The 27,965-nt window shown below is 49.7% G+C and overlaps 2 protein-coding genes across 2 annotated transcripts; both read left to right on the top strand.

Moving 5' to 3' along the window:
* The first annotated feature begins 118 nt into the window (after positions 1 to 118).
* On the top strand, positions 119 to 7,605 carry LOC148049962 (heterogeneous nuclear ribonucleoprotein M-like). Its single transcript, XM_087703401.1, has 3 exons — positions 119 to 309; positions 3,605 to 3,780; positions 7,409 to 7,605. Exons 1-3 carry the CDS (start codon positions 158 to 160, stop codon positions 7,504 to 7,506), a joined length of 426 nt encoding a protein of 141 aa, XP_087559527.1. The 5' UTR covers positions 119 to 157; the 3' UTR covers positions 7,507 to 7,605.
* A 50-nt stretch (positions 7,606 to 7,655) lies between these two features.
* HNRNPM (heterogeneous nuclear ribonucleoprotein M) lies at positions 7,656 to 26,894 on the top strand. Its single transcript, XM_087703400.1, has 13 exons — positions 7,656 to 8,402; positions 8,513 to 8,606; positions 10,571 to 10,771; positions 12,450 to 12,603; positions 13,736 to 13,785; positions 13,887 to 13,947; positions 15,363 to 15,464; positions 17,671 to 17,715; positions 18,454 to 18,528; positions 20,910 to 21,008; positions 21,967 to 22,706; positions 23,911 to 23,962; positions 26,066 to 26,894. The coding sequence occupies exons 2-13, from the start codon at positions 8,529 to 8,531 to the stop codon at positions 26,227 to 26,229; spliced, it is 1,821 nt and encodes a 606-aa protein (XP_087559526.1). The 5' UTR covers positions 7,656 to 8,402; positions 8,513 to 8,528; the 3' UTR covers positions 26,230 to 26,894.
* Positions 26,895 to 27,965: the final 1,071 nt, after the last annotated feature.

Here is a 27,965-nt window from a genome sequence, read left to right as displayed (position 1 = left end):
CCGGCCGCCGTTTTTTTTTCGTTTTTTGTATTGTCTTTCCTCCCCCCCGTCCCACCCACAACTCCCTCTCTCATTGGTCCGTCTAGGAGGCGATCAAAAGCGGGAGGGTTGGGCGTCGCCGGCGCAGGCGCAGTTAGCTGCCTCGCGCGAGAAGGAAATGGCGGCCGTTGTCTCGGGCTCAGTCTCGGCGGCGGGTTTGGAAGCCGGCCCCAAAATGGCGGAGAGCGGAGTCGTTCCCGGAGGCGGCTTGGGTTCGGGTGGGCCGGCGAACGGGGCGGGCAACGGCATCGCCGACGGAGGCCCCAAGAGGTGCGTGTTTGACGGGGAGGAAGACGGGATGGTTGGGGGGGGCGCGACAGGCAGGCCTCAGTCGTCGTCTCAGTGCGCATGCGCGGCGGGAGGGCGCGGGGCAGCGTCTGAGGCGCCTTTCTCGGCCGGGCGCACTCTCACCTGTGGCGGGGGACGATGGGGGATTTAGTCCCCGGCGGGGATGGGTCGCTTCTTCCGCGAGGGGAGTGGAAAGGAAAGACCGCTTCACTCCGGAAGCAGCATTCGGGAGACCGCTTCTTTTTCCCTCAGACGGGCTCAGTCAGGTGGTCCTCGACTTACGACGGCTTGTTTAGTGACCGACGTTACAGCGCTGCGCAGATTAAATCAAATCCCTGTTTCACGCTTACTAGGCGATCAAAAAACTCGGGCGCTCGCCGGTTCTAGGTGCGATCTTTTGACAAGCCAAATCAATGGAGGAAGCCGGATTTGCTTACCGACCGTGGAGATTCGCTTAACGGCGGCAGGAGAAAATGGGTGAAATGGGGCGCAGCTCGCTGAGCAAATGCGTCTCGCTTAGCATCACAAATTCTGGCCTCGATTGTGTGGCCGTAAGTCGAGGACTGCCTGTATTCCTTCACAGAAAGCGGAGTGGAAGCTGGGCATCCAAATTCAAGCCACGGTCGTGAGCACATGTCCGTCATCCAGCAAAAGAAATAAAGAATTTAAAAATAATCCATTAAAAAGAAAAGTTCCCAAAAGGAAAACTCGTTGGGCCACAGGAGTCTTTTTCTGCCACCAGATTTCTGTGTTTCTAAACCACAGAATCAAATCTGTGGATGGATGGATGAGAAGCGAAACGTCTTCAAAGAAATGCCAGAAAAGCCCCAGTAGGCTTCTGGAAAAAGCACCTTTGGAACAGAATCAATCATAAAATTCAATCATCAGAATTACTGAATAATGTAAAGTTATGTCCCTCAAAGTCTCTCCTCTTTTATAGAGGAAACGGTGCAGGTTTATTTCAATGCCGGTAGGAGAAGGAGGAGAAAAAAGAAGAAGAAGAGCAAAAGTTTACAAATTGCTCCCCTTTTTAATCTAGTTCTGGGTGGATTGTAATGTTTTAATTCTTAATATTTTCAGTGTTACTGTTCTATATTGTAAGCTGTCCAGAGTCACTTGACAGTAAGACGGGCGGCTGGATATTTGGAACTTGGGGACCAACCATGAGATCCTGTGAGCTCTCTCATTTTTATAAATAATTTTTATTTTATTTTTGAATAAACACAAACACACAAAAAACACACAAAAAACACACAAAACCATCTTCCATTACAAATTGTAGAAAGTGTGTCGATTGGTTACAAAAACTTTCATGCATCCCTTCCACAGTCACCACCTACAATTCATATCAAATCATATATTTTAAATCAAATATATTTATATATATGTTACTATCATCCTACCTCAATCTTCATTTGACTATAACTGTTTTTACGTCCTTTTATATAAAATATTCCAGATTTAAAGCAAAACCACATAATGGCATTCCATTAGCTCTTCCCAATATTATCCAGTAACATTACATCTTTATAACATGTTCTGAATAAAAATTGGTTATATTTAATAACAGAGTTTCTAAATCTCCTTTCGTAGTCACCATTTGCAATTTATATCAAATTTCCTCTTATCAAACCAATACATATATATACATTACTACCATCAATCAATTATTTAACTATCCATTATCACTTCATTTTATACATAACGCTCTAAATTTGACTTAATTTTTTATTATGAGCTTTCATTACATCAACCTGTGTCTTTCCATTAATAGTGCAGTCTTATATCTCTTGCCATTTGTGGCATTAGTATTCTGGTTATTTCCTTAGTAAGTTTTGTATGGACTTCTCTTCGCAACTTATTGCTTATTGCATATCTTGTATAAGCTCGAAACCCTCCATCTGCTTCTTCGATCAGCTTATCTTTGGTTATCACTAGTGCTTCTGACAAAATTTATCTCCTTAGTTCCATTAATTCTTCTCTCTTTCTTTCTTCTATACTTTGAAATCTGGGATAGATCTCCAGTCAATCTATCTCCCCTTTCCATATTCCACTCTTTCCATTTCCAACCACGCTCAGATCACTGTCAGTATCAACAATTTTCTTGTCTCTTTGTTTGTTTTTTCCTTCAATTTTTAGAACTCTGACCTCCACTTTCTTCATTTGATGAACATCCTCAATTTTTCCATCAAATTTTACTGTTCTACGATCTATGTTCTCCAATCTCTTCTCAATTCTGTTTTCAAAATTAATTTAGCTTAAATTTTTTTGGGGGGGTAGTCTCTTTTGTAATAATAAGATTTCCTCACCAGATGGACACACTTCCTCTTTCCGTTTTCCTCCCATTCCGGAGCTGTCCCAACTTCAGCAGCTTCAACGGCTGCGCTTCTGTCGCACACAAAAAGAGATTTTCCTGGATCAATCAGGGACTTTTCTCTGAAATCAGCAGGACGTACTCTTCCCTATCACCGTCTCCTCGGGATGTTTTAGGTCCAAAAGAACCATCCAGCGGCAAAAGTGTCGGCTGTGATCTTGGAGCTCCAAGATCGCACATCATGTCGTTGCGACATCAGCTCCTCCTTCCTCAGAGCTCTCTTAATGTTTGTGATTTTCTTGCAGACGTTTCATTACCCGACAAGTAACATCTTCAAGGTTACGATTGTAAGCTAGACAAGCACTGATGATGTTAGCTAGTGTGGCAATGAAACAACTGCAAGAAAACTGAAGAAGCTTCTTGGATGAGAAGCGAAACCTCTTCAAAGAAAAAAACCAGAAAGTCCAGATGCCTCTTGGAAAAAAAGCACCTTTGGATCATCCTGGATGACGGAGAACCTAGACAACTACAAGAAAACCCCCAACCTCAGGGAGCCCCAGGGAGCCTGCAATAAAAGAAAGTTGGAAATCGGATTGAATTGTGCGTGTGGATATCAGAATATGGTTGTTTCTTAAACTGGACAAAATCTTGTACCTGAGCTGTAAAATGGGTGACTGTAATCTTGCCATAAAGATGAAAGATTTTGAAAACTGAGAACAGTTCGAGATTGCTCCTGCTGAGTTAATGACTGCTCTGTATTGTGAGTTGTTGTTTTCCACATTGCACGCAATTGCTGTGATTTTGAGTACAATGAACCAAGCTATTGTGTCTTGTTATTAGAAGCCTAGGTTTAGTGCTTTGACAGGCATGTCGTCTGGCTGTTCCTAGCTAAGCTTCCAGTTAATGTTGGGCCTGGGTTTTGGGGAGGGGTCTGACTCGGTCCTCTTCCTTTTTTTGTTGCAGTGAAGGCAACTGGCCCAGCCAGAGCGAGAAAAGGAAAGAAAGGAGTGCCAAGCGGGGAGGAGGGAGCCGCTTTGAGCCGTACCCCAGCCCTTCTTCCAAAAGATACCGAGCCTTCATCACCAACATCCCCTTTGACGTCAAGTGGCAGTACCTGAAGGACCTGGTCAAAGAGAAAGGTACACGGCTCGGGCGCGGCGGCCGGACCTCCGCCCTCCTTCCTCATGACCTCTTTTTCTCTTTTATCCAGCAGACACGGAATGAGTCTGAAGTGGTTTGGGTAGCCGTAGCCATGTTGAGCCCCGAGGGTTTTCTGAGGGCAGGCGCTTCTGGCGTTGCATGCTGGCTAGCGGCTGTGCCCTGGCAGGAGACATCTTTAATGTGCAGGTGTTTGGCACGAAAGCGCCTTGAGGCTCTTGGGAGGAGAGCGGAGGCTCATCGTCAAGAGGCTTGGATTGAGGAGGTTTGCTTTTTTTAAAACCAAGAAGCCCTCTACAAGCCTTCCTGGATCCACGATCCAGTTTCCATGGAGGGGGAGAGCAGCAGTTTTCCTCGTTGACGAAATCTTGCTCGGTGGTTGAATATCTAAGCTTGTTTTAAGAGTGAGCTCAAGAAAAGATGGCTTCAACGCAGCCAGGCCTGGTAAATTGGCAAAGGAACACCCACCTCCCCCTGCTGAGCCTGCTTCAGAAATCCAAGGCAAGCATTAGAAAAATGGATGGGGTTTGGTCAGCCCATAATGTAAACAGGTAACTTACCTCAAGGTAACCTGGGGAGGTGGAGGCAACGCTAAATCAAAATCAGCACGACTTGAGCCGCTGCTGACCGGATTCTTTTTGTAGTGGGTCAATATGTTGGGAAAGAAGGCCGGTTGCAATCTTGGCGAGCCTCTCTTAAAACACTTAAAACTGGACAACAAGGCCTGTGGATTATTGTGCTTAGAGGACAAAGTGTACCTGTGGCTTAAAGTGGAGAAAAGATGGCTGACAGGAATTGTGAGCCCAAGGCAAGCAAATGGAACGCACAGGCCCCTCCTAGGAGTGTGCAGGCCATTCCCAGTTAAGCATATAAACCCTCCCCCCCCCCCCCCCGTGTGTGGGGGGAAATGTTGATAGCACCAGAAAGTGCAGCAACATCACTCCTCAGTTCTCCTAGCTATGGCTTGATTCACATGAAACGATGAATGGAAGGTTGCTTTGAGGCATGCCAGTGCTCGACCGAACGCTGTGTGAGAAATCTTGGTGAAAAGGAGGGCCTTCTTTGCGCATAGAGGTGTCACTACTTCCAGTATGATGTCAAACTTGGCCAGGTGTTTTCTGGTCTTTTTATCCCCCCCCTCCTCCTCCAGTTCACGACCCCATCCCACTGGATGCTACCTTTCCAACGAGAGGGTTGTTTTGCTCTGTTCTCCCTCTCCAGAAGTTTTTCCCCTGTGGGCAGTCCCCCCGGGAGGAAAATGGGAGACACGTTTTCCTTCTCTCTGCCGAGAGCTTAGCGGTTCTGACATTCTCGGAGTTTGTGACTACAGCTCAGATTGGCGTAACCGGCACCTCTACGGAGCTGCTTTCTTTCAGCCGCCTTTGGAAACAATCTGAAATCTCAACGTCCTTTGACGGCAGTCCCCGTAGTTCCAAGAATCTCACATTGTGGTTCTAAACATGGCTAGAAATTCTGGGTGTTGTCTCCAAGCAACCCAGGGCCTTGGATTTCAGGTATGGCGCAGCAGATCCACGCGGAAGGGTTACCGGCTGCACTTCCACCCTTCCAAGAATTGTGGGAAGCTTTAAAAGCCCGCAGTAATAATCCTACTGCGGAGAGGGGCCTGTAAGTATATGGTTGAGTAGAGTTCAGTGTTGTGGCCTGTTTAGATCTCGCACAGGTGTGTGTGGAAGCCTGCCTTGAAATGTTTTAATCGTGGCCTCTTCCTCTCGGTGAAAGTCATTCTAGTCTGATCATTGTTTGGTGAAACTTCCAAGTTACAGGTGTGCAGCATCTTCCTTTTCTTTTCTTTTAGTTTATCCCCTTTCAAACTTTAAACCAGGGGTCCCTTGGTGTTTTCCCAAACTGCCAAATGAAGTTGATATTTGTTGCTGAAATGTTTGGACACAATGGATAAATATATATATATATATTACCGGATGGCAGACTGGAATATCTGTTTGAAGAACCCAGACAGTTCAGATTTATTTCTTTCAAAAATTGAAAATTCAGCATTTCTTGGGTCAGGGTGCAGTTTGTGGCTTTTAAGCTTTTGTTATTCTCCAGGCTGGCTGGATGCTTCAGCAAATAGTATTGTATTTATTTCTTGCTTGCATCGAGCCACCCATCTTCTAACCGACTCCAGGCAGCTCCCAGTCGGAGTGGTCGCCAGTGTCTCAGAGCTGTCTGGAGGTCCTTGGAAGCAACAGCTGGAGCAGAATTCCAGATATAAATTCATCCCTTTGCCCCACCGTCTCTGGCGTAGTGGCATAACACTGCAATTCTCTCTCTCCCCTTCCCCTCCTGGTTAAAAGTTAGGAAGTTGGGCAACGGAAGGAAGACTTATCCCTGGGCCTAGTCACTGCAGGATCCCTGTGGTTAGGGGGTTGTGATTTGTGCGTTTGCAGTTGCAGCATCCTATGGCCACAGGATTGCACCTTGCGAACCTTCCCTGCTGGTTTCTCTGAAAAGCAGGGTCAACGGGAAAAGCCGGCAGGTGGTCCCACCGCGTCACACCCGATGGCTGGATGAGACTGGCTTCAGCCATGGAACTTCTGCAACGGTTACAACACGTTGCTTCAGGAGCCCAGTTGCGGGTTCCAGTTACTTCCATTACACAAGGGCTACCTGTAAATGTGTTTGTAAATATAGGTGGTCCTCGACTTACGACCACAATGGAGCCCAACATTTCTGTTGCTAAACGAGACACTTAACTAAGCTTTGCTCCATTTTACAATCTTTCTTACCAAAATTCTAACGGGTGCTTTTTTCAAGAGGCAACTGGACGTTTTTTTCTTTGAAGACGTTTCTCTTCTCATCTCATCCATGAAGCTTCTTCAGCTCTGTGATGTGGCTGTTTAGTGAATCCAGCTTCCCCCTTGACTTTGCTTGTCGGTCGCAAAAAGGGATCACCTGACCCTGGGGCACTGTCATAGCAGTAGCACTTATATACCACTTCACAGAGTTTTTCATTCCTGTCTTAAGTGGTTTACACAGTCATAGTTCTGAGTCAGTTGCCAAACACGTGACGACGGGGATGCTGGGAGAGCCGTAAGCCTGACAAACAGCCATCAGTCCTTTTTCCCAGTGCCGTTGTAACTTTGAACGGTAACTAAACGAACTGTTGAAAGGCAAAGGCTTAATGGAGTTTTGACGTCCTGTAGATTAGAAAGGAGAAGGAGGTGCCAAACAAGATTTAAATGTTTTCATGATGGAAGAACAATGTGATTAGGGAATCCAGTGGCACACGGGGCTCCTTCCTTGATGCAGGAGAGATGGTCCCACTGTTAAATCAGGCTTGGCAATATTAACTAGTAGTGGGGGAAAAGGACATTTCTCCCTGCGGGTTCTTCCCACTGTGTCCCAACCTCGAGGCGGCAACGACTGGCAGGTTAAACGGAGGAGGAAAACATCAAGGGCTCCGGTGCCACCCATGTGCTGCCCACCCGTAATGCCGAGTTGCGGCTGCTTAGCCAACGGAGGAGTGTTCCCGGGCTTTTTCTAATAAGGCAGAGGCTCCACATATGGTTGCTGACGACTGTTCTAAATCCCCCTTGTTTTCTTGGCTTTCTCCCTTGGTCTATGTACCGTCTGGAATCTCATTTGTAGTTGGTGAGGTAACATACGTGGAGCTCTTAATGGACGCTGAAGGAAAGTCAAGGGTAAGTCTCCGAGAGCTTTTCTTCTGTGGATTTTTAACTACTTGACAAAATGTGTGTGATGGCGGCGTGGAAGCCCCCCAAACGAGGTTGGGCCAGAGGCAGCGTGTATGTGGTAGAGTGGTTCTCTCGTTGGCAGGGGCCCAGAGCTGCTTTGGGCTTGGGGGGTGGGTGGGTGGGGAGGTGGGAGAGGGGTCTGCTTAGACCCGGCAGCGCCCTTGCTGTTGCTGCTGTTGCTGCCGCCGCCGTGCTCCTTGGTGTTTGGGCTGTCTGACTTGAGCATGGATCCTTACTGGCATTATCAATGTCCCACCTTTAGCTTAAATGTCTCCGTGTGGTTCTTGTGGCCGGCCTTTCGTAAGCTCGGTGTGGAAGCGAGGTTGTAATAAATGTCAGAACTCTCTCTGGCCGTCCGTGTCTTAAATGTTCAGAACGAAGGTAGCTGTTGGTGGGGCCTTGAGGGAGGCTCTGGACGCACCTTCCCCGAAGGCTGCTTGTGGAGGGGAGAGAGAGAAACAGAGTGAGGGCGGGGGAGAGGGAGGCCTTGGCTGGCCTAGAGGCACGTCGAACTTCGCAGAGTCGAGAGGTTCCGGGAGAAACTGGCATCTGTCCTGCCGATCATGGCTTCTGTGTCCCGTCCCGTCCCTCCCAACACGCCTGGCCATGTAGGCTTAGCTTCTTGCGCTCAGGCAAACAGCAGTTATACTGTTGTTCAAACGGCAGCCTGGACCCCACAGAAATGATCCCCAAAGTGGCACCCTTGGAAGGGATCCGAATACCTTAAGATCCCGTGGAAGAGAAAATGTCTGCAGTAATCCTCCTGCACTGGACTCTCGACTGACTTTCCTTTTTCTGTTCCCTTTGCCTCCCCAACCCTGGTTCTTTTTTTTTTGGGTTTGCATTTACCTGCCTGATACTCCACTTCGGCATCGTCAGGGCTGCGCGTAAGTAGAAGCACCCCCCTCCCCCCCCTCTTCCCCAAATCGGGGCTGGACCCGGGCCGCTTAGCCTGGGGAGACTCACCCCTCCTCGCCTCGTGTCTGTTTGCCTGCAGGGTGGTTGAGTTCAAGATGGAAGAGAGCATGAAAAAAGCTGTGGAAGTGCTGAACAAGCACAGCCTCAGTGGGAGACCCCTGAAGGTCAAGGAGGTAAGTGTGGAGCTTGGCCGCCCTGATTTTTGCCCTTTCTCGTGCCCTGCCCCCCCCCATAAGAGAGCAGCATCTGACATCAAAACAATAGCCTGAAATGCAGGTAAGCCATAATGAACTCCAACATGTCCATTGCTAAACATGAGTTTTTCCTGTTTTTCCACCTGCCTTGCCACCGTCATTAAGTGAACCTGGCTTCCCCAATCGACTTTGCTTGTCAGAAGGTCACAAAAGGGGATTGTGTGACACACACACCCCTCACTCCCGGGTCAGCTGCCAAGCGTCCAAATGTAAATCCCCCGAGCATGGGAATGCTGCAATGGTCTTATAAGGATCAGAAATAGCCATAAATCAACTTTTTTTGCAGTGCCGTTGTATGTTCAAAGAGTCACGGTTGTAAGTCGGGGAATGTCTCTATTCTTTTTTTTTTTTTGCAGGGCGATATAATTTCATATTTCTCTGTTGAAAAATCTGCGGGTTGTTTTGTTATTTGTATTGTGTTTTGTGACGTGAAGAATCAAAATGGGTTTGCATGCAATTTCTTGTTGGGAGAAAAAAAACAGTTTCCCTTTCTTTTGCTCCCACTGGAAGCAAACGAGAGAAGCGGCTCGACTTTTGGGGTGAAAAGAGACTCTCTTTACCCAATGTCCTGTCCTTGTACTGTGCTTCCCTGAAAATAAGACCAACACCACCACCCCCTCCGAAAATAAGGCCAGGTGCTTATTTTGACCCCCAAAATAAGCACCTGGCCTTATTTTTGGAGAGGTCTTATTATTTTTGAGGTGCAGGAGGTAGCGAGCGTGGTCACCTCGTGGCTACTGCTGTGTTGCAATATTTTCGGAGAGGGCTTATTTTCAGGGAAAAGAGTGGCCAGAAGCCAGGCCCCATTTGGAACGATTTCATGGAAAGCCACTGTAGTCCTCGCCATATGACCTTCCCAAGGAAAAAATTGAAGTTAGAATGGCCTCAGAAAAAGGGATTTACGATCTGCCTTTGCAATCTCAGGAAAGAGATTTCAGTGTAGGTCCTTGGCTGGTACTTGGAATGACTTTTAGAGTCTGGCAGATCACAATTTGGATCTTTCCCAGCCAGCTTCTTGCAGGCAAAGTCAGTTGGACAGCTGGATTCATTTTACAACCGTGTGAGTCGCCTGATAACCACATGGTTTGCTTAAAAAAACCCTGGTGAAAAATATTTGTAAGGTTGGGTCCGATCGTGTCATTACTTGCTTAGTGACTGAAATTCTGGTCCCTGTGGTGGACGTACATCGAGGACTTTCCGGCATAGGAGACCAGGCTGTCCAAGGAGCCATCCCCACTCGGGATTGGATTGGATTTATTAAATTTATAGGCCGCCCAATCCCGAAGGACTCCTGGCGGCTTACAGAAATAAAAAATTTAAAAACAAAGGAAAGCAGATTAAAAGAAGCACATCATGCACCCCGTCTAATCGGGGCTGGACCTCGGTCAAGAGGTCAACAGCCCCAGGCCTGCCGGAATAGCCAGGTTTTGATAGCCTTTCGGAAGGCCATGAGAGTGGGTAGGGTCTGGATCTCCGGGGGCAGTTCATTCCATAGGGTCGGAGCGGCTACAGAGAAGGCCCTCCCCCGGGGAGCCGCCAGCCGACATTGTCTGGCTGATGGCACCTGGAGAAGGCCCACCCTGTGCGATCTTATCGGTCGTTGGGAGGTGTGCGGCAGAAGACGGTCTCGCAGATAATCACCTTGGGATCCGGCAGAAAGCTTGCTCGAGATAGCCAACCCTGAAACATTACTTGACAAAATGATTTAAAATGTCAGCAAACTCTTCTCGGCTGCTACTGGGGTGGGGTGGGGGTGGGGGAGTTGTGTGAGCTCGAAAACAAACCACTGGCTAAAGAATTGAGATGGGGTTTTTTTTCTCTACATCCCTCCAAGAGCTCTCCTGTCCTGCAGGAGGCTGAAAGTGCCTTCCTCCCTCTTTTAGGATCCCGACGGCGAGCATGTCCGAAGAGCTGTGCAGAAGGCCATGGCAGCCTCTGGGAGTGGGATGGGCATCAGCCCTGGCGCCGGCGGGCCTGGCATGATTAACATCCCGCCCAGCATTCTCAATAACCCCAATATCCCTAACGAGATCATCCATGCCCTGCAGGCTGGCCGGCTGGGCAGTACCGTTTTCGTGGCCAACGTAAGTTGCCTCTCTTATCGATTTAACTCGATTTCAATCCTAATGTTTAAAGAGCCGCCGTCATCTCCGTCCCACAGTGGCTCCTGCTCTGACCCGCTGGTGACTCACCGACAGCCCCATTCACTTTAATGGGACGGCTGGTGATTCGGCAGGGACACAAGGAGGTGAGGGACGCAGCGGGTGACAGGTGAGCTCTCTTAACAGTTGCTGCCAGGATGGATCTGAAATGACAGGCGCTCTTTAATATTATATTTCTAAGCTGCAGAGAAGGTTTCACGTCCGTTTTTACTGCTTGCCCTTCCTCCCCCCATTTAGAAGCCTGGTGGTAAGAGATGCGTTTCTCTTCCAACGGTTATGCAGTTTGTAGATTTCCAAAACTAGGGACTAAAGGAATATTCCTGAAGTGTGTTTTATGATTGATCTCAGGGTTACTGTGACATGATGTGAATGCATCCATGCGGTGCCTGTTATCTGGCAAAACTTGGATTCATGGAATGAGTTTCCCCAAAATGCAAATATTGCAGAATATATAGCCTCCTCATGCTACCTATCTAAGCTCCATTTCACGCTGAACAAACTAAATTATTAATGTATCTTAAACTGTCTTTTGATAGACTTGTTTTTTACTCCAAAAGCATTTTATTAAAATAAATTTGATAAAAATAACAATCCAATTTACATTTTAAAAAACCATCGATTTTTATCCACCCTCCCTGGGTCCGAAAGGAGAGCTGTTGTCTTTCTTGGTCTCTGGCAGGAATGAAATTAGCCCAATGTGGACAATCCTGCCCTCTTGCCTGTTGAATAGCAAAATAATATACATGGCCCTAAGCTAAGGGACACAGTGGCTTAGTGGCTATGACGCTGACCTTGTCAGTCAGAAAGGTCAGCAATTTGGTGGTTTGAATCCCTAGCGCGGCACAACGGAGTGAGCTCCCATTACTTGTCCCAGCTTCTGCCAACCTAGCAGTTGGAAAGCACGTAAATAATGTAAGTAGAAAAATAGGGACCACCTTTGTGCGCCTTCGGTGTCTAGTCATTCCGGCCACATGACTACGGAGATGTCTTCGGACAGCCCTGGCTCTTCAGCTTTGAAACGGAAATGAGCACTGCCCCCTAGAGTCAGGAACGACTAGCACATGTGCGAGGGGAACTTTTACCTTAAGCTATTGTTTAGATCACTCATGGTTTTACAAGCCATTATGTGGGAGGGCTGGATAACTCCTGCTCTTATCTCTTATGTGGATCCCTGGCAATCTGGGTTCAGACCTGGGCTTGGCTCAGGCTAAGCCCAAGAACGGCATACGGCCGAAGAGCATTTCTTCATTCACTTACATGCAACGGACAGGATCTTGCCAGACTTAACACGCGGTTTGATCTGATCCACCCTTGGCAGCTTCAAGATGCAGGGACTTTAATTAGCTCTCAGAATTCCCCAGCCTGTTAGTCCACCCATCTTAAAGTCACCCTGATGGACGACCTTTGGGGGGGGGGGGCACACTCCCATCCTTGGCATTCGGTCCTGCTTAAATAAACCCTTGTCCCAGGTGGGCAGCTCACGCTCTCTTGCTCACAAGGGGGCGTGAGGGTCCTGAGGGTCGGCCGCCCTATTTTAAAAGACCCGATGTTGACGTCCAGTCGTTGCTCCCCTCTCGTCCCCTCCTGTCTCTTCCTTCAGCTGGATTACAAGGTTGGCTGGAAGAAGCTGAAGGAAGTTTTCGGCATGGCCGGCGTGGTCGTCCGAGCGGACATCCTGGAAGACAAGGACGGGAAGAGCCGGGGGATCGGCACGGTCACCTTCGAGCAGGCCATCGAGGCCGTCCAGGCCATCTGTATCCTTTGCTTGGACTGGACTAAGGATCCGGGACTGGCTTTGGGGGTCTCTGGGATAGAACGGATTGGGGGGCTCACCTGCTGCAGGAGCTGGGCTCAGCCTTCCTCAGGAGGCTGATTAAGAACAGCTGGCAGCTGTCCGAAACCCTCAGCTGATGGCAAGTGGGGATTGCAGAGGGCTACGGGCCGACGCAAACACCTCCCAAATGCCAACTGCTGATTGGTTCCAACTTCCTCTTGGAATAGCAGTAGCCCTTAGGCTTATATATCGCTTCCCAGGGCTTTACACAGTCAGCCTCTTACCCTTTCCCTCCCTCCCTTCTACCCATCCATCCATTTCTCACTCCCATTCTTCCTCCCTCCCTTTCTTCCATCCATACTTCCTTCCATCCGCCTTCCTTCCATACATCCTGCTTCCCCCCCCCCCCCTCACTCCCTTCCCTACATCTTAGCTCTTAGGCCTGTATACTGCTTCACAGTGCGTCCCTAAGCAGTTTGCAGAGTCAGCCTCTTGCCCCCAACCATCTGGGTCCTCTGCTGTAAGTTGGGGACTGCCCGTAACAAACAAGAGGGCAGTTCAGTTACACCAGGGGTGTCATTTCATTGGTTGTGGCTGACCTTGGGGGCTGGGTTGGGGTGGCCAACTGGGTGGGCGTGGCCAGCTTGACGCCACTCCCCAAACAGCTGCCATGTTTCCATCCAGCCTACAAACACTCCGCTCCCTTCGGTTGCCCAGACTCCCACCCCGCAAGGGATGATGGGGTCGTTAAAAAAGAGGAGGATGACCCGTCTGCAGGCTGTCAGAGGCTGCACCTTGTGCCAACAACGCAAGAGTTTTTTCCTCCTCTTGAACTGAAGCCCCCATGAGATCAGCTGGGATGATAAATAGGTTTTTCCTCTCGCTCCCCGGGGCCTCTCCCTTGAGAGAATGGGGCAGTGCGTTGACGGCAACAAGACACCGTGTGTGTGTGTGTGCGTGTGTGTGTGTAGAGAGCTTCTGCAAGCCTTTCCTAGAAAGGGAAGAGGACCAGCAGAGAAAGGAGGGACACACATAAGGTTTTTGTGCTGCTGCTTTTGCGCTCTCTGTTCTACCAACGTAGGACTCCCGAAAGGCCTTGACTCAATTCCTAGCTATGTTCAACGGGCAGCTGCTCTTTGACAGGCCGATGCACGTCAAGATGGTAAGCAAGGCAAGATTGCCTACCCCCCCCATCCCCTCCTGGTTTCCCCCCCTCCTCCCCCCGTCCCCCCCCCAACATTAAACTTCTCTTTAATGTTTCAGGATGAACGGGCGTTGCCAAAGGGAGACTTCTTCCCACCAGAGCGGCCCCAGCAGCTTCCTCGTAAGTCTTCAGGGCTCGCTAGGGAACTGTGGTCCCCGGCTGGACTGGAGAGATCGGCTGGTTGGGTGGAAGGATTTTTTCTTTTTTGTGTGCCAAAGTCCATGAGATTCCTTTCCTGCCTTTAATTCCGGAGCCTCCTAGACAACAGGATATTTCTTTGAAGCAAGCAGCTGCTTTGCCATTCAGAGAAAAGGTTGGGGTGTTTTTGTGGCACCCCATGGACGCTCGAGCGTTGCCGTCGCTGGTGAGCTTTGGAATTGATTTGTTGGGGAAGAAAAAACAAGGAAGCCCAGTTGCCTCCTGAAAAAGCACCTTTGAGAATCTCCGCTCCGGTCCGTCTCCCTCCCTCAGCGCCAGGGGTCTGTAGCGATTCTCTGTCATCCGAGTCCTGGTTGTCCCAAAGGTGCTTTTTTTCAGGAGGCAACTGGCCTTCCTTGTTTTTTTTTTCTTTGAAGACGTTTTGCTTCTGCTCCAAGAAGCTTCTTCAGCTCCGACTGGATGGTGGTGGAATGGAAGGATTTGTACTCCTTGCAGGCAGCTGGTCATTTGCATTTTTTTGGGAGGGACGTTGAGGGCACTTGGGGGTTTCTCTGTGTCCTCGGGGTCACCTGAGTGGTGCTCCTGGTTTCTGTAGTTTGTGTCAGGGTTCCATAGCGAACAGAACTCCGAGGCAGGTAGATTCCTCAAAGAATAGTTTTTATTGGGTGTATCATATTGGCACAGGCTGGTGAAAACCAACTCTGAACGTTCCCGTGGTTTTCACCTAATTAAAAATAAAAGTTTTTCCCCCTTTTCCAAACAATCAGTCCCATGGTTCAATCAAGGTGCCATCCGGTTGCTGGGTAACTTCACTCTTCCTCTTCAGCCACCTCTGGGAATGTCCTTGGTTCCCAGGGGAAAGTGTTTTGTTTTGGCTACAAAACCCCAAGTATCTCTTCTTCCCCCCTCCCCCTCCTTAGCCCTCATCTCTATTGTGGCAATGATGAAGCCTCTAAGATGGCCTCAGTCAGGTCAGCTTCAGATTGGAGAGAGTGCAGTTTTTCCTCTGGGAATCCATTCCTGCTCCCGCACCTTTCCCAGGGTGTCCATCCCAATTTGCATAGCTAAAGGTCTGCAGAGATTTTCAGTCATCCAGATCAGTTGCCTCCCGAAAAAGCACCTTTGGGACAACCTGGATGACTGAGAATCTCTACAGACTTCTAGCTGTTGGTTACCTGCATGGGAAACGAGGCGTTGACTCTGTTGACTGGTTTTTTCTTTCCCCCTAATTATGGGCATTGGGATTATTCCTTATGCTGTCGACGTTGCTTGTATTTGTTGTCCTGGATTGCACCAGTGAGGCGGAAACCAATTTCGTTGTATTTATTTTCTACAACGACGACAAAGGCTATGCTAATTTCCCATCGTTGTTGCAGATGGCCTTGGGGGGATCGGCATGGGACTGGGGCCGGGAGGAATACCGATCGATGCCAATCACCTGAACAAAGGCCTGGCCATGGGCAACCTTGGCCCTGGAGGTGAGTCTTTCACCTGATGCTTTTGGGGTTAGACTCGGAATTGAGCTGGGAGGGACTCTGGAGGTCTTCTAGTCCAGCCCCCTGCTCAAGCGGGAGATCCTATACTGTTTCAGACACTCTAGTGACTGTCCAGTCTCTTAGAAACCTCAGTGATGAAGCAGCCACAATGTCTGAAGACAATTGGTTAATTCACTGTTAAGAAGTTTCTTCTTAGTTCCAGGTTGCATCTCTCCCTGATTCGTTTCTATCCTTTCCTCCTCCTGCCTTCAGGTGCTTTGGAGAAGAGATTGACACTCCCCTCCCCACTCTCTTCTTTGTGGCAACCACTCAAATAATGGGATCCTGCTGCCATATATTTGTTTTTCTCCTTTCTTAATTGTTAGCCACAACATAAATTTTCTCCCTCCTCTTTTACCTTCCTGACCGGTTTGGGAGCCTCCCAGGTGCCTCTTGGGGTTGGCAAGCTTTTCCCTCTGGGCCACTGTAGGACGAAAGAAGCCGGTCGGAGGCCGCTTGCTCCCCACAGAAAATAGCCCAGGTGGTCCTGAACGAGCACAATTGAACCCCAAATTTATGTTGCTGAGTGAAAAAATTTGTAAAGCGAGTGTTGCCCCATTTTACGACCTTCCTTGCCACACTTGTTAAGTGAATCACTACAATTGTTAAGATGAGGGACATGTTTGTGGAGTGAATCTGGTTTCCCCATTGACTTTGTCAAGAAGGTCGGAAAAGGGGAGCACGTGACCTCTCCCGGGACATTGCGACCATCGTAAATGTGAGTCGGTTGCCAAGCATCTGAATGTAAATCACGTGACCCCCACGGATGCTGCAACGGTCATAAGTTTGAAAGATGGTTGTAAGTCACTTTTTTCAGTGCTGTGGTAGCTTTGAACGGCCACTAAGTGAACTTTTATAAGTCGAGGACTAACCTGTATCCGGCTTCAAGGTGGTTTTACGGCCCTCTCTAAGCAGTTTATTGCCCCCTAACAATCTGGGACCTTATTTTACCGACCTTTGAAGGATAGAAGGCTGAGGCAACCTTGAGCCGGTCAGGATTGAACTCCAGGCAGTGGGCAGCCTGCAGTATTCTCAACACTGCTCTTACAAGAAAGAAAGGAAGGTACAGAGAAAGGAAGAAAAGGAGAAAGAGAAAGGATAGAAGAAGGAAGGAGAGGAAAGAAGAGAAAGAGAGAAAATGGAGGAAAGAAAGGGAAGGAAGGAGAGAATAAAGGGAAGGAAAGAAAAGAAAGGTAGAAAGAAAAGGGCACAAAGGAAGGAGGGAGAGTATAGCGTTAGAATATAGACTTATATACCGCTTCACAGTGCTTTCCAGCCCTCTAAGTGGTTTGCAGAATCAGCCTATTACCCCCCCTCCCTCCCTTCCTTCCTTCCTTCCTTCCTTCCCACTTAGCCCTTAGACTTATATACCACTTCACAGAGCTTTCCACCCTCTCTAAGCAGTTTACAGAGTCAGCCTATTACCCCCCCTCCCTCCCTCCCTCCCTCCCTCCCTCCCTTCCTTCCTTCCCACTTAGCCCTTAGACTTATATATCACTTCACAGTGCTTTCCAGCCCTCTCTAAGTGGTTTACAGAGTCAGCCTATTACCCCCCCTCCCTCCCTCCCTCCCTCCCTTCCTTCCTTCCTTCCTTCCTTCCTTCCTTCCTTCCTTCCTTCCTTCCCTCCCTCCCTCCCTCCCACTTAGCCCTTAGATTTATATACTGATTCACAGTGCTTTCCAGCCTTCTCTAAGCAGTTTACAGAGTCAGCCTATTACCCTCCCTCCCTCCCTTCCTTCCTTCCTTCCCACTTAGCCCTTAGACTTATATACCGCTTCACAGTGCTTTCCAGCCCTCTCTAAGCGGTTTACAGAGTCAGCCTACCACCGCCAACAATCGGGATCCTCCTTTTTCCTACCTCGGAAGAACGGAAAGCCGAGTCAACCTTGACCCGGTCAGGATCGAACTGCTGGCAGTGAGCAGTTAGTTAGTCTGCCATACTTTAAACCAATGCTTATTTAAAGAGGTCCTCAGTAGTGTGGAAGAAAACGGGGGAAATACCTGGAAAAAACAATAGTGAGCAGTCGGCAGTCAGCAGGATTCCCCTGCAGGGCTGCCTTCCAACCACTGTGCCCTCAGGGTTGCTGCTTTTAATCCCTTCTGCTCTTGCACGTACTCACACAAACGCTTTTTTTATTTTATTTTTAGGGATGGGCATCGAAGGCTTGGGCTTCGGAATGAATAAAATGGGAGGTAAGTCCTGCAGCTGGAGAAAGGAGGCAGCAGAGACTTTGACAATGATTGTAGATCATCCAGAATCTTCCATGATAATTGACAGCTGAATTGGAAATCCAGGCTCTGGCATTCTTTTTTTAACGGCCCCATAATCCCTTCCGGGATGGAGTCCGATTTAACAGATTAACGTTAGCAATAAAGGAGAAAGAGCAAACTGAATATTGTATGATTTGGGAAGTATTCTACCAATGGTTGGAGAGAGAAAAAGGAGTTTCGAAATAAAGGAAGCTAAAAAATAAGTAGATAATACACAGATAGAAGTATAAATAAGGGGGAAACTGTTAGTATGTGGATGATGAGGATAATGATGTTTAATGTTGATATGATATTATTATTAAAAGATATTAAGAAGAAAACTCTTTAAAAAAATTAGCCGTGACCATTCCCTGCTCGGGCACAGCCTTTGGTTTGCCGTTCCCAGCCCTGGGGAGGGGTCAGCACCCTGCGATCTCGGTACCTTCGGTACCAGTCTGGCCAGGCCAGGCAACCATTCGGCCTCCGTTCCTCTCCGGCCTGCTTCAGGGGCCCTTGAATGATTTCTTGGGCTGGCTGAGAAAGCCAGATGGTCCAGTATGGTCCACTGTGCGCTTATTGATAAGCGCAAGAAGTAGAGCGTATAAAATCTCCGCATTTCACTCGGTGTGCCAATGAGAAGCCTCCCAAAACGGGAGCTGAATGGCGGCTCTTCTGTTTCAGGGATGGAGGGTCCTTTCAGTGGAATGGAGAGCATGGGCCGCTTCCCTTCCGGAATGAACATCGGCCGGATGAGCGGTAAGAACCTGGCAGCCTTAACGCCTCACTTCCTGTCTTCCTTTTACACCTGTGCGCACTCACCCCCCCCCCACCCCCAGTGAGACACACCTGTGGTGGCGGTAGCCCTGAGACTGTGCAATTCCTGGCTGGCGGCTCCTGGATTGGCAAATGGAAGGAGGGACCTGGGTTTGCAGGCCCTTTGTTCGAATGTATGTCAGTCTGCGGTTGGGATCGACCTGATAGACTAGATAATTCCATCTGAACGCTTCTCATCCTAGGCCAGTGTTTCTCAACCTTAGCAACTTGAAGATGTCTGGACTTCAACTCCCAGATTTCCCCAGCCAGCAAATGCTGGCTGGGGAATTCTGGGAGTTGAAGTCCGGACATCTTCAAGTTGCCAAGGTTGAGAAACACTGGCCTAGGCTTTTTGGGGTGGGGGGCGCTAAAGAAAGAAAGAATTACTGACCCCAAAGTGCTTTTTCAAGAGGCAACTGGACTTTCTGGTTTTTTCTTTGAAGACGTTTCTCTTCTCATCCAAGAAGCTTCTTCAGCTCTAACTGGATGGGCGGGAACGGAAGGATTTCTATTCCTTGCAGACAGCTGGTCACGGCTGGATGACCTCTTTCTATCGGTCCACCATAGAAAGGGTCCTCACATATTGCATCACTGTATGGTATGCTGGTTTAACAGCTGCGGACAGGAAGGCCCTACAGAGAGGCATCAATTTGGCACAGGAAACCATTGGTTGCCCTCCGACACCACTGGGTGACATCGCCAGATCTCGCTGCTTTAGCAGAGTAAGGAAGATACTCAAGAGATGATTCACACCCCGGTCAGTGTCTCTTTGCACTGCAAGGTGGCGCAGTGGTTAAATGCAGCACTGCAGGCTACTGCTAGATCAGCAGGTCAGCGGTTCAAATCTCACCGGCTCAGGGTTGACTCAGCCTTCCATCCTTCCGAGGTGGGTAAAATGAGGACCCAGATTGTTGGGGGCAATATGCTGACTCTCTGTAAACCGCTTAGAGAGGCCTGAAAGGCCTATGAAGCGGTATATAAGTCTACTGCTATTGCTACCATCGGGCAGAAGACATCAAAGTATAGCCAGCCGAACAAACAGGCTTAAAGTTTCTATCCTTGGGCTGTCAGACTTTTAAATACAACCACAATCACTCCATGCACACGCTAGTTTTTTTTTTCCTTTTTCTTCCTTTTTTTCGTTTCTGTTATAATTTAGGACCAGTGAGGTTAAAACCAATTTTGTTGTATTTAAAGACAATAAAGATGATACTTATACTTATTTGCATCCTTTTTAGAGTCGTCGAGGCCACTTGGAGGTTTTATCTCAGGTGTCCTCAGGGTCACCCGAGTGGTGCAAATGGGGGTGGAGTCTTCCGGGAGCTGCTGAACGGACTGTTGTAAACTGGAGATGGATGATGTCAGCACTTCCAAAAAGGCTCCCCCCCCCCACCCTCCATGTGCACCATTCAGGTGACTCTGAGGACACCTGAGATAAACCTCCAAGTGGCCTCAACGGCTCTCTAAAAAGGATGCAAATCCTTCCCTTCCCATCATTTAGTCCAGGGGACATCAACATTTTTACACCTACCGCCCACTCTTGTATCTCCGTTAGTAATAAAATTTTCTAACCGCCCACCGGTTCCACAGTAATGGTGATTTTATGAAAACCTAATGAACATTTTTAAATAATGCTATGAATTTTTTTAAAAAAGTCAATTAGCAATAGCAACAGCAGTTAGACTTATATACCGCTTCATAGGGCTTTCAGCCCTCTCTAAGCGGTTTACAGAGTCAGCATATCGCCCCCAACAACAATCCGGGTCCTCATTTCACCCACCTCGGAAGGATGGAAGGCTGAGTCAACCCTGAGCCGGTGAGATTTGAACAGCCGACTGCAGTCAGCTGAAGTAGCCTGCAGTGCTGCACCCTAACCACTGCGCCACCTCGGCTCTTAAATTAAAAAAGGAAAGTGCTTCTGTATCGGACAAAACCCCGACCGCCCACCATGATAGCTGGAACGCCCACTAGTGGGCGGTAGGGACCAGGCTGACTACCACTGATTTAGTCAGAGCTGAAGAAGCGTCTTGGAGGAGGAGCGAAACCTCTTCAAAGTAAAACCAGAAAGTCCAGTTGCCTCTTGGGGGGAAAAAAGCACCTTTGGGACAACCGGGACCTGGATGGCTGAGAATCTCCCTAGACATTAGGGAATTACTTACGCTTGGTGTTTATGGGGGGAAATGGGCCCCCTGCAAACCATTGGTTTAACGACCGTGTTGTTCATTTAACAACAGCTGCAAAAAAATGCCATTTCCAACTGTCCCAAGTTCATAACTCTGATGAGTAGAATTATGGAGGCTTTGCTTTCCTGTCTTGTCTTCCAGAAATGGACCGTGCCATCGGTGGGGGGTTCGAAAGAGACTTCCCGAGAAACGAAATGGGGATGCCCCGGAGTTTTGGAGACACTCTGGAGAGAGGCATAGGTACGTCACACGGGCTCTGCACCCGGAGTGGATCGTGCGCGCAGGAAGGGTCAGGTTTCTAAGAAGGAGCTGAGGGGGGGAAGGAAAGGTGGAAGGAAGGAGACATATGCCAGGGAGGGAGGGAGGGAGGAAAGAAGGAGAGAGAGCTGGGAGGTGGAAGAAAGGGAGGGATGTAGAGAGAGGGATAGGTATAGAGGAAGGAAGGAGAGAGAGGGAGGGAGGGATGGTGGAAGGAAGGAGACGGAGGGAGGGAGCCTGAAATTTCGCTTTTTAAATGAGCTTTGCCCCATTTTACGACTCTTGCCACAGTTGTTAGTGAATCACTGCAGGTATTAAGTTAGTAACTGGATGATTAAGTGGATCTGGCTTCCCCCATTGACTGTGCTTGTCAGAAGGTCGCAAAAAGGGCGTGACATACACACCACCACCACCCTGGGACATTGCGACTGTCATGTGAGTTGGTGGCTAAGCAATGGCATCCCTCACAGTCACATGATCAAAATCCACACCCTTGGCCACTGACTCACATTTACGATGGTTGCAGAGTCCCACCGGGGTCACTCAATTCCCTTTTTACCACTTTCTGACAAAGAAAAGTCAGATCCACTTAACAACTGTGGCGATTTGGCAGGGGAGAAAGCTCGTAAAATGGGACAAAACTCACAAATGTCTCACTAAGCAACGTTTTTTGGGTTGCACTGTGGTCGTAAGTCGGGGACTACCTGTGAAATGGAGCAGGAGGGCCCTGCTCACTCGGGCGGAGAGGGAGGCTTCGCTTTGCCAGTGGGGGCCTCCCCAGCTGGATTTCTTCCAGGGCTGGGAGACCTCCTCAGATCAAAGGGGGCCAAAAAGAGCTAGCCTACGAGGAGTGGGGGGGGGGGCATCCTGGGGATTATAGTGGGGGGGGGGCTTTTTCCTGCCAGGACTGAGAACCCCCCTTCTTCTTTTTTTCCTCCAGGGGGAGGCGGCGGTGGCGCCACAATTCCAGCCATTGACCGGATGGCTCCGGGACTGGACCGCATGGCCAGCAGCATTGACAGGCTCCCCTCCGGCCTAGGCCACGGGATCGAGCGCTCCGAGATGGACCGCATGGGGCTGGTGCTGGACCGCATGGGCTCCGGAGTAGATAGGATGGGATCGGGCATCGACCGCATGGCTCCCTTGGGCTTAGACCACCTGGCCTCCAGCATCGACCGCATGGGCCCCGGGATGGATCGGATGGGGGCCGGCCTGGGCTTCGGCCTGGACCGCATGGGCTCCACCCTCGACCGCGTGGGCAGCGCCATGGACAGGATGGGCAGCGGGGTAGACCGGATGGGGCTGGGCCTGGACCGCATGGTCCCGGCGGGGATGGGCCCCGTGATGGATAGGATGCCGGCGGGGCTGGACCGCCTCGGGGCGGCCCCCATGGACCGCATGGGGCTGGACCGCTTGGCGGCCCCCATGGACCGCATGGGGCTGGACCGGATGGGCGCGGCCGCGACCAGCATGGACCGCATGGGGCCGGCCTTGAGCCAGGGCATGGGGGCGGGCCTAGACAGGATAGGGCTGCCCATGGGGAGCACCTTCGAGAGAACCATGGAGATGGAGCGCGGGAACTTTGCGGCCGGGAACTTCACCAGCGCCCTGGGAACTGGAGGGCCTGTTGCTGCTGCCGGTGGAATCGCCAGGAAGGCTTGCCAGATTTTTGTGAGAAATGTGAGTTGGGCCAGTGTGTCTGTGTGTGTGTGGGGGGGGGGGGATCCAATTACTATTGCCTGGTCTCTCCATAACCGGTGTCCCCATTTTCCTCTATCCGGACCTCAACACGTGTTACGTGGTCAAACGGACTTGGAGATAGTAGCAGTCCACTGACCCAAGGGAGGGGGGTGTCCCGGTGGAATTTGGGGCCCAGCTGCTTCCTATCGGGTGGGGGCAGGGGGAAAAACAGGTGGGTGACTATGGAGATACTCAGCCATCTAGGTTGTCCCAAAGATGCTTTTGTTTTTTTTCAAGCGGCAACTCAATTTTCTGTTTTCTCTTTGAAGACGTTTCGCTCCTCATCCAAGAAGCTTCTTCAGCTCTGACTGGATTGGTGGTGGAATTCGAAGGATTTATACTGCTTGGAGACAAAGCTGGTCATTTGCATCCTTTTAGAGGGTCATTGAGGCCACCTGGAGGTTTCTCTGTGCCTTCAGGGTCACCCGAGTGGGGCAAATGGGGGTGGAGCCTTCTTGGAACTGCTGAAAGGACGGTGTTGTCAACTGGAGACAGATGATGTCTACCCCAAGGACAAAACACTCAGGCACAAACTGAGCAACATGGCATATGCAGTACAATGTAGTGAGCCATGTGCAGGACTGTACATTGGGGAAACAAAACAGCCACTTCACAAACTTATGGCACAACATTGGACAAACCCATCTGGACTAGATTCAGCAGTCCATCTGCATTTAAAAACACAGGCCATTCTTTTGAAGACAGCAAAGTCTACCTTCTGGACAGAGAGGACTGCTAACTTGAAACAGGAGTCAAAAGAGGCCATCTGTGTCCAAATTGAATAGCCTTCTCTTAACAGAGGGGGGGGGGTATGACATCATCTCCGGTCTACAACATCATCCTTTCAGCAGTTCCAAGAAGGCTCCACCCCCATGTGCCCCACTCAGGTGACCTTGAGGACACAGATAAACCTCCAGGTGGCCTCAATGACCCTCTAAAAGGATGCAAATGACCCGCTTTGTCTCCAAGGAGTATAAATCCTTCTCTTCCCCACCATCCAGTCAGGGCTGAAGAAGCTTCTTGGATGAGGAGCGAAATGTCTTCAGAGAAAAAAACAAGGAAGCCCAGTTGCCTCTTGAAAAACGAGCCCCTTGGAGACACAGATGGATGACTTTGTGGTGCCTCTTCCCTTTGTTCTCCCCAGCTTCCTTTTGACTTCACATGGAAAATGCTGAAGGACAAGTTCAACGAATGCGGTAAGTCGCTGGCCTAGACTTGAGACCAAAGAGTTTTAGGGCCATTTGTGAGCTACTAAGAGGGGAATTGCTAGAGGTAAGGAGGGCAGGTGGGCCCTCTGGAGCACTGTATCAGAACGGTACCTGGTGCTCCCGGCAGGCACCGGTACGCCTGTTTCGGGGCGTACCGGTTGTATCCCACCACTGAGGAACAGGCTGATCCTTGGACAGAAGAAGTGGCTGGGGGCAGCCCCTCTCTGTACTTGGGCCACAAGTGGTTTGATCCCCAGGTGAAAGGAAAGTTGTTTTGTTCTCCCTGATTTGAATTGAAACTTGGTCAGGCTGGAGTGGAAAAGGGGGGGGGAGGAATCCGTGGGGAAAAGAGTAGGCTGGAGGGCTTTTTCATTGAAGGTGGCTGTTGATAATTTCATTTCCACCCAGGAGTTGCTTCAAAACGAGACGGGCAGCAAATAAATTGAAGAAACAAATAAATATTAATAAAGGAGAATATTCGTAGCTCAAGGTTGACACGAGGGGTCCTTGCTCTCGGAGCTTGCTTGTTTTCTTGCAGATGTTTCGGGACCCAAACTAGATAATCTCGTCATCCGTGCTAGAAGGGAGTAGGGTTTGTGGAGAGGAGGAGGAGAAGGAAGAGAAGAACGACTGTGGGGTCCTTGGTGTTCTCTGAGCTTTCTTGCAGGCATTTCATGACCTAACTAGTGTCAAAGTTCCAAATAGCGTCCAAAAGTAAATCAGAGTCCAAGGCAAAGGATTCCTCAAAGTTCCAATTGATGAAGAGAGCCACATTGGCACATCTGGGAAAACCCGAATCTGAAAGCTTCCCGGTTTTCCCCACCCAGTTGAAAGTTCAAGATCTGCCCCCACACCCACAAGTCCTATCTCCCACTGCCACGCTGACAGCTTCCCCCCATCTAGTTCCAGCCAGGTGCAGAGGTGCAAAGACACAGGATGACCTTGGCTTTCTAGAAAGAATGTTGTTATGGCTACATAGCATCTAACTCCGTACAATCCCATTTTCCCACTATAGAAAAGGCCTTGTGGAATAATGGAAAGTGTGACTGGCCAAAGGCCCAAAGGAAAAGGGGGCTGCAGGCCTGACAACCAGGTGCGTCATCAGTGCCAGTGTTGGGCCTTTGTTGGATGATGTTGATGGTTGGTCCTTTAATAGCAGAGTCCCCCCAATCTTTCTGGCTTTGCGAGCCAGACAGGGAGATGGTTCCGTGAGAGCACGCGTAGCCTTGCCTGCTGCTCGTGCTAGTCGGGGTGCTCACGTTCCCCCTGCATTTCCATGGCCTGTGGAGACCCCTCTTTTTATCTGTGTCTGAGGACTGCTTTGTCTTCCCAGTCCGTTTCTGTTCTCGGAATGACGAGCATGGATGATGGTGTTGTCTAGTTGGGTCATGAAGCGCCTGCAAGAAATCCGCCAAGCTCAGAGAGCACCCCAGTCCTCCCCCTCCTTTTTTCTCTTCCCCTTCCGCCTCCTCTTCTCCACCAATCATACCCCCTTCTAGCACTGATGGTATTGCATGATTGGGTCATGAAATGTCTCAAAGAAAGCTCAGAAAACACCAAGGACCCCACAGTCCACCTTCCTTTCCTTTCCTCCTCCCTCCAAACCCAACTCACTTCTAGTATGACTGATGTTCCTTAGTTGGTTAATAAAAAGTCTGCAAGTAAAACACTCAGGCTCATAGACCACCAAGGACCCCCCCCACCACCTTTTCCTCTTCCGCTTCCTTCTCCCTTTTTCTGCTCCTCCTCCTCCCCACAAACCCTTCTAGCTCTGATGATGTTACTTAGTAGGCTCACAAAATGCCTGCATGAAAAAAAACACCCAAGCTCAGAGAGAGCTCCAAGGACTCCACAGTCGTCCTCCTTTTTGTCTTCCTCTTCCTCCTCCCCTCCACAAATCACACTCCCTCCTAGCACTGATGACGTTATGTAACCGGGTCACGAAACGCCTGCAGGAGAAACGGCCCAGCTCAGGGAGAGCCCCCCCAGGGACTTGAAAAGCTTGCGGGCCAAGGGAGGGTTTTAAAAAGAAGGGGAAGGGCGAACCAGCACAGCCGAGAGACCCACAACGGCCAACGGCTTCTCTTGCAGGGCACGTGCTCTACGCGGACATCAAAATGGAGAACGGGAAGTCCAAAGGCTGCGGAGTGGTCCGGTTCGAGTCCCCCGACGTGGCCGAGCGAGCCTGCCGGATGATGAACGGCATTCAGCTCCGCGGCCGGGAAATCGATGTCCGGATTGACCGAAATGCTTAAAAAGCCCACCCTTTTTTAAAAACAACAGAAACAAAAATGCTATGGGGAAGTTGGGGGGGGAGGGAGTCTAGATTTGTAATTCTTTCTTGTTTATGGTGTAATTCCCCCCCCCTTTTTTTAAAGAAAAAATCTGCCCGGATGTAAGACTGACGAAGACCACACAGCTCTGCTGCTTTCTGGAGTCATTTTAATAATTCCCTTTTTTAAAATCGGGGGTGGCCTTTTTTTTTTTTTACCCCCCTGATTCATTTTGTCTGTCTTTAACCTCTCTTTTTATTTTATTTTTTTTGAGGCAAGTTTTTTAAAACCGTTTAGGATGCCGAATTCTGGTTCTTTTTGTAGCGACGCCACCTTGTTGAATTGAAAACTAAAACATGTTTTGCATTGTGTCCGGAAGGAATTCCTTTTCCGCCCCCAGGAACTGGTGGCCCGGTTCTAGAACATTGTGGAAAAATCTCTTTTTTTGGGTGGGTGGGGGTGGGTGGGTGGTGAAAGCTAGTCCTGATCATTGTGTTATCTATTCTCCTTTGGAAAAGTAGCGTGTTTGCAACCTTTTGCAGACGGAAGTGTTTGGAAATGTGATGTGTGAATAGAACAACAGTCCGACCAAAACCGTATCCTGTACGCGATCTGTCAAACATTAAAGATGTTCCTTTGTGACTTCACGCCACCTCGCTTCTCTCGTTCCTTTGCAGCTTACGCTTCTCACTGGTGCCACTCCCGTCACACCAGGGAGGCCACTCTGGGCGGCTTACAAGTCATAAACAGATAAAGGTAGAAAATAACGTGTGTGCTGTGTTCTTGCTGACTTTTAAACACCCTTGGCACGGGACTCTGGCATCACGCGGTCCTGCTGAACTCTCTCTGGGTTTGCAGCTATCCAAACCGTCACTAGCACAGGGGATCCTCGACTTACGACCACAACGGAGCCCAGAATGACTGCTGCTAAGCAAGATAGTCGCTAGGCCGGTTTTGGTCCGTTTTACAATCTTTCTTGCCAGTTAAGTGAATCACTGCAGATGTTCAGTTAGTGACACGGTTGTTAAGTGAACCTGGCTTTCCCCATTGCTTGGCAGAAGGTCGCAAAAGGGAGTCTCCCACCCCCACCTCCCGTAGTCGTCGCAGAAGGATACCATGGTCGATGGTATCGAAGGCCGCTGAGAGGTCAAGGAGCACTAGGACGGAGGCATAACCTCCATCCCTGGCTCTCCAGAGATCATCGGTCAGCGCGACCAAAGCAGTTTCCGTGCTGTAGCCAGGCCTAAATCCCGACTGGAAGGGATCTAGATAATCGGTTTCCTCCAAGGACCGCCAGAGCTGAAAGGCCACCACTTTCTCAACAACCTTCCCCACGAAGGGGAGGTTGGAGACTGGACGATAGTTGTTTAAAACAGCTGGATCCAAAGAGGGCTTCTTCAGAAGGGGTCTCACCACCGCCGCCTTTAAAGCGGGGGGAAAGAACCCCTCCCAAAGAGAGGCGGTAACAACCGCCTAGATCCAGCCCCGTGTCACCTCCCTGCTGTTAGCAACCAGCCAGGAGGGGCACGGGTCCAGTACACATGTGGAGGCACTTACGGCTCCCATGGCCTTGTCCACGTCCTCAGGGGTAACAGCTTGAAACTCAATCCAGTGATGTCCTGCCAGATTCTCCCCTGGTGCCTCGGCTGGCTCTGCGCAATTGGAGTCCAGGTCCGTCCGAGAATAACACTTCACAGGATCTTGATTCTCTCCCTCTC

Source organism: Thamnophis sirtalis, unplaced genomic scaffold (assembly GCF_051295495.1).
Source record: "Thamnophis sirtalis isolate CommonGarterSnake01/CBP01778 unplaced genomic scaffold, rThaSir2_p1.2 scaffold_1, whole genome shotgun sequence".
NCBI classification, from domain to species: Eukaryota; Metazoa; Chordata; class Lepidosauria; order Squamata; family Natricidae; genus Thamnophis; species Thamnophis sirtalis.
The sequence above is the reverse complement of the archived record's forward strand: the minus strand, read 5'-3'. Positions and strand labels throughout refer to the sequence as shown.

Excerpts from the sequence above, each read along its gene's own strand:
- LOC148049962 (XM_087703401.1), top strand. The coding sequence starts at position 158 with ATGGCGGCCGTTGTCTCGGGCTCAGTCTCGGCGGCGGGTTTGGAAGCC. Across the intron at positions 310-3,604 it reads GCCGACGGAGGCCCCAAGAG|TGAAGGCAACTGGCCCAGCC; the intron begins GTGCGTGTTTGA and ends TTTTTGTTGCAG. Across the intron at positions 3,781-7,408 it reads GGACCTGGTCAAAGAGAAAG|TTGGTGAGGTAACATACGTG; the intron begins GTACACGGCTCG and ends TCTCATTTGTAG.
- HNRNPM (XM_087703400.1), top strand. The coding sequence starts at position 8,529 with ATGGAAGAGAGCATGAAAAAAGCTGTGGAAGTGCTGAACAAGCACAGC. Across the intron at positions 17,716-18,453 it reads CGGAATGAATAAAATGGGAG|GGATGGAGGGTCCTTTCAGT; the intron begins GTAAGTCCTGCA and ends CTTCTGTTTCAG. Across the intron at positions 23,963-26,065 it reads GGACAAGTTCAACGAATGCG|GGCACGTGCTCTACGCGGAC; the intron begins GTAAGTCGCTGG and ends CTTCTCTTGCAG.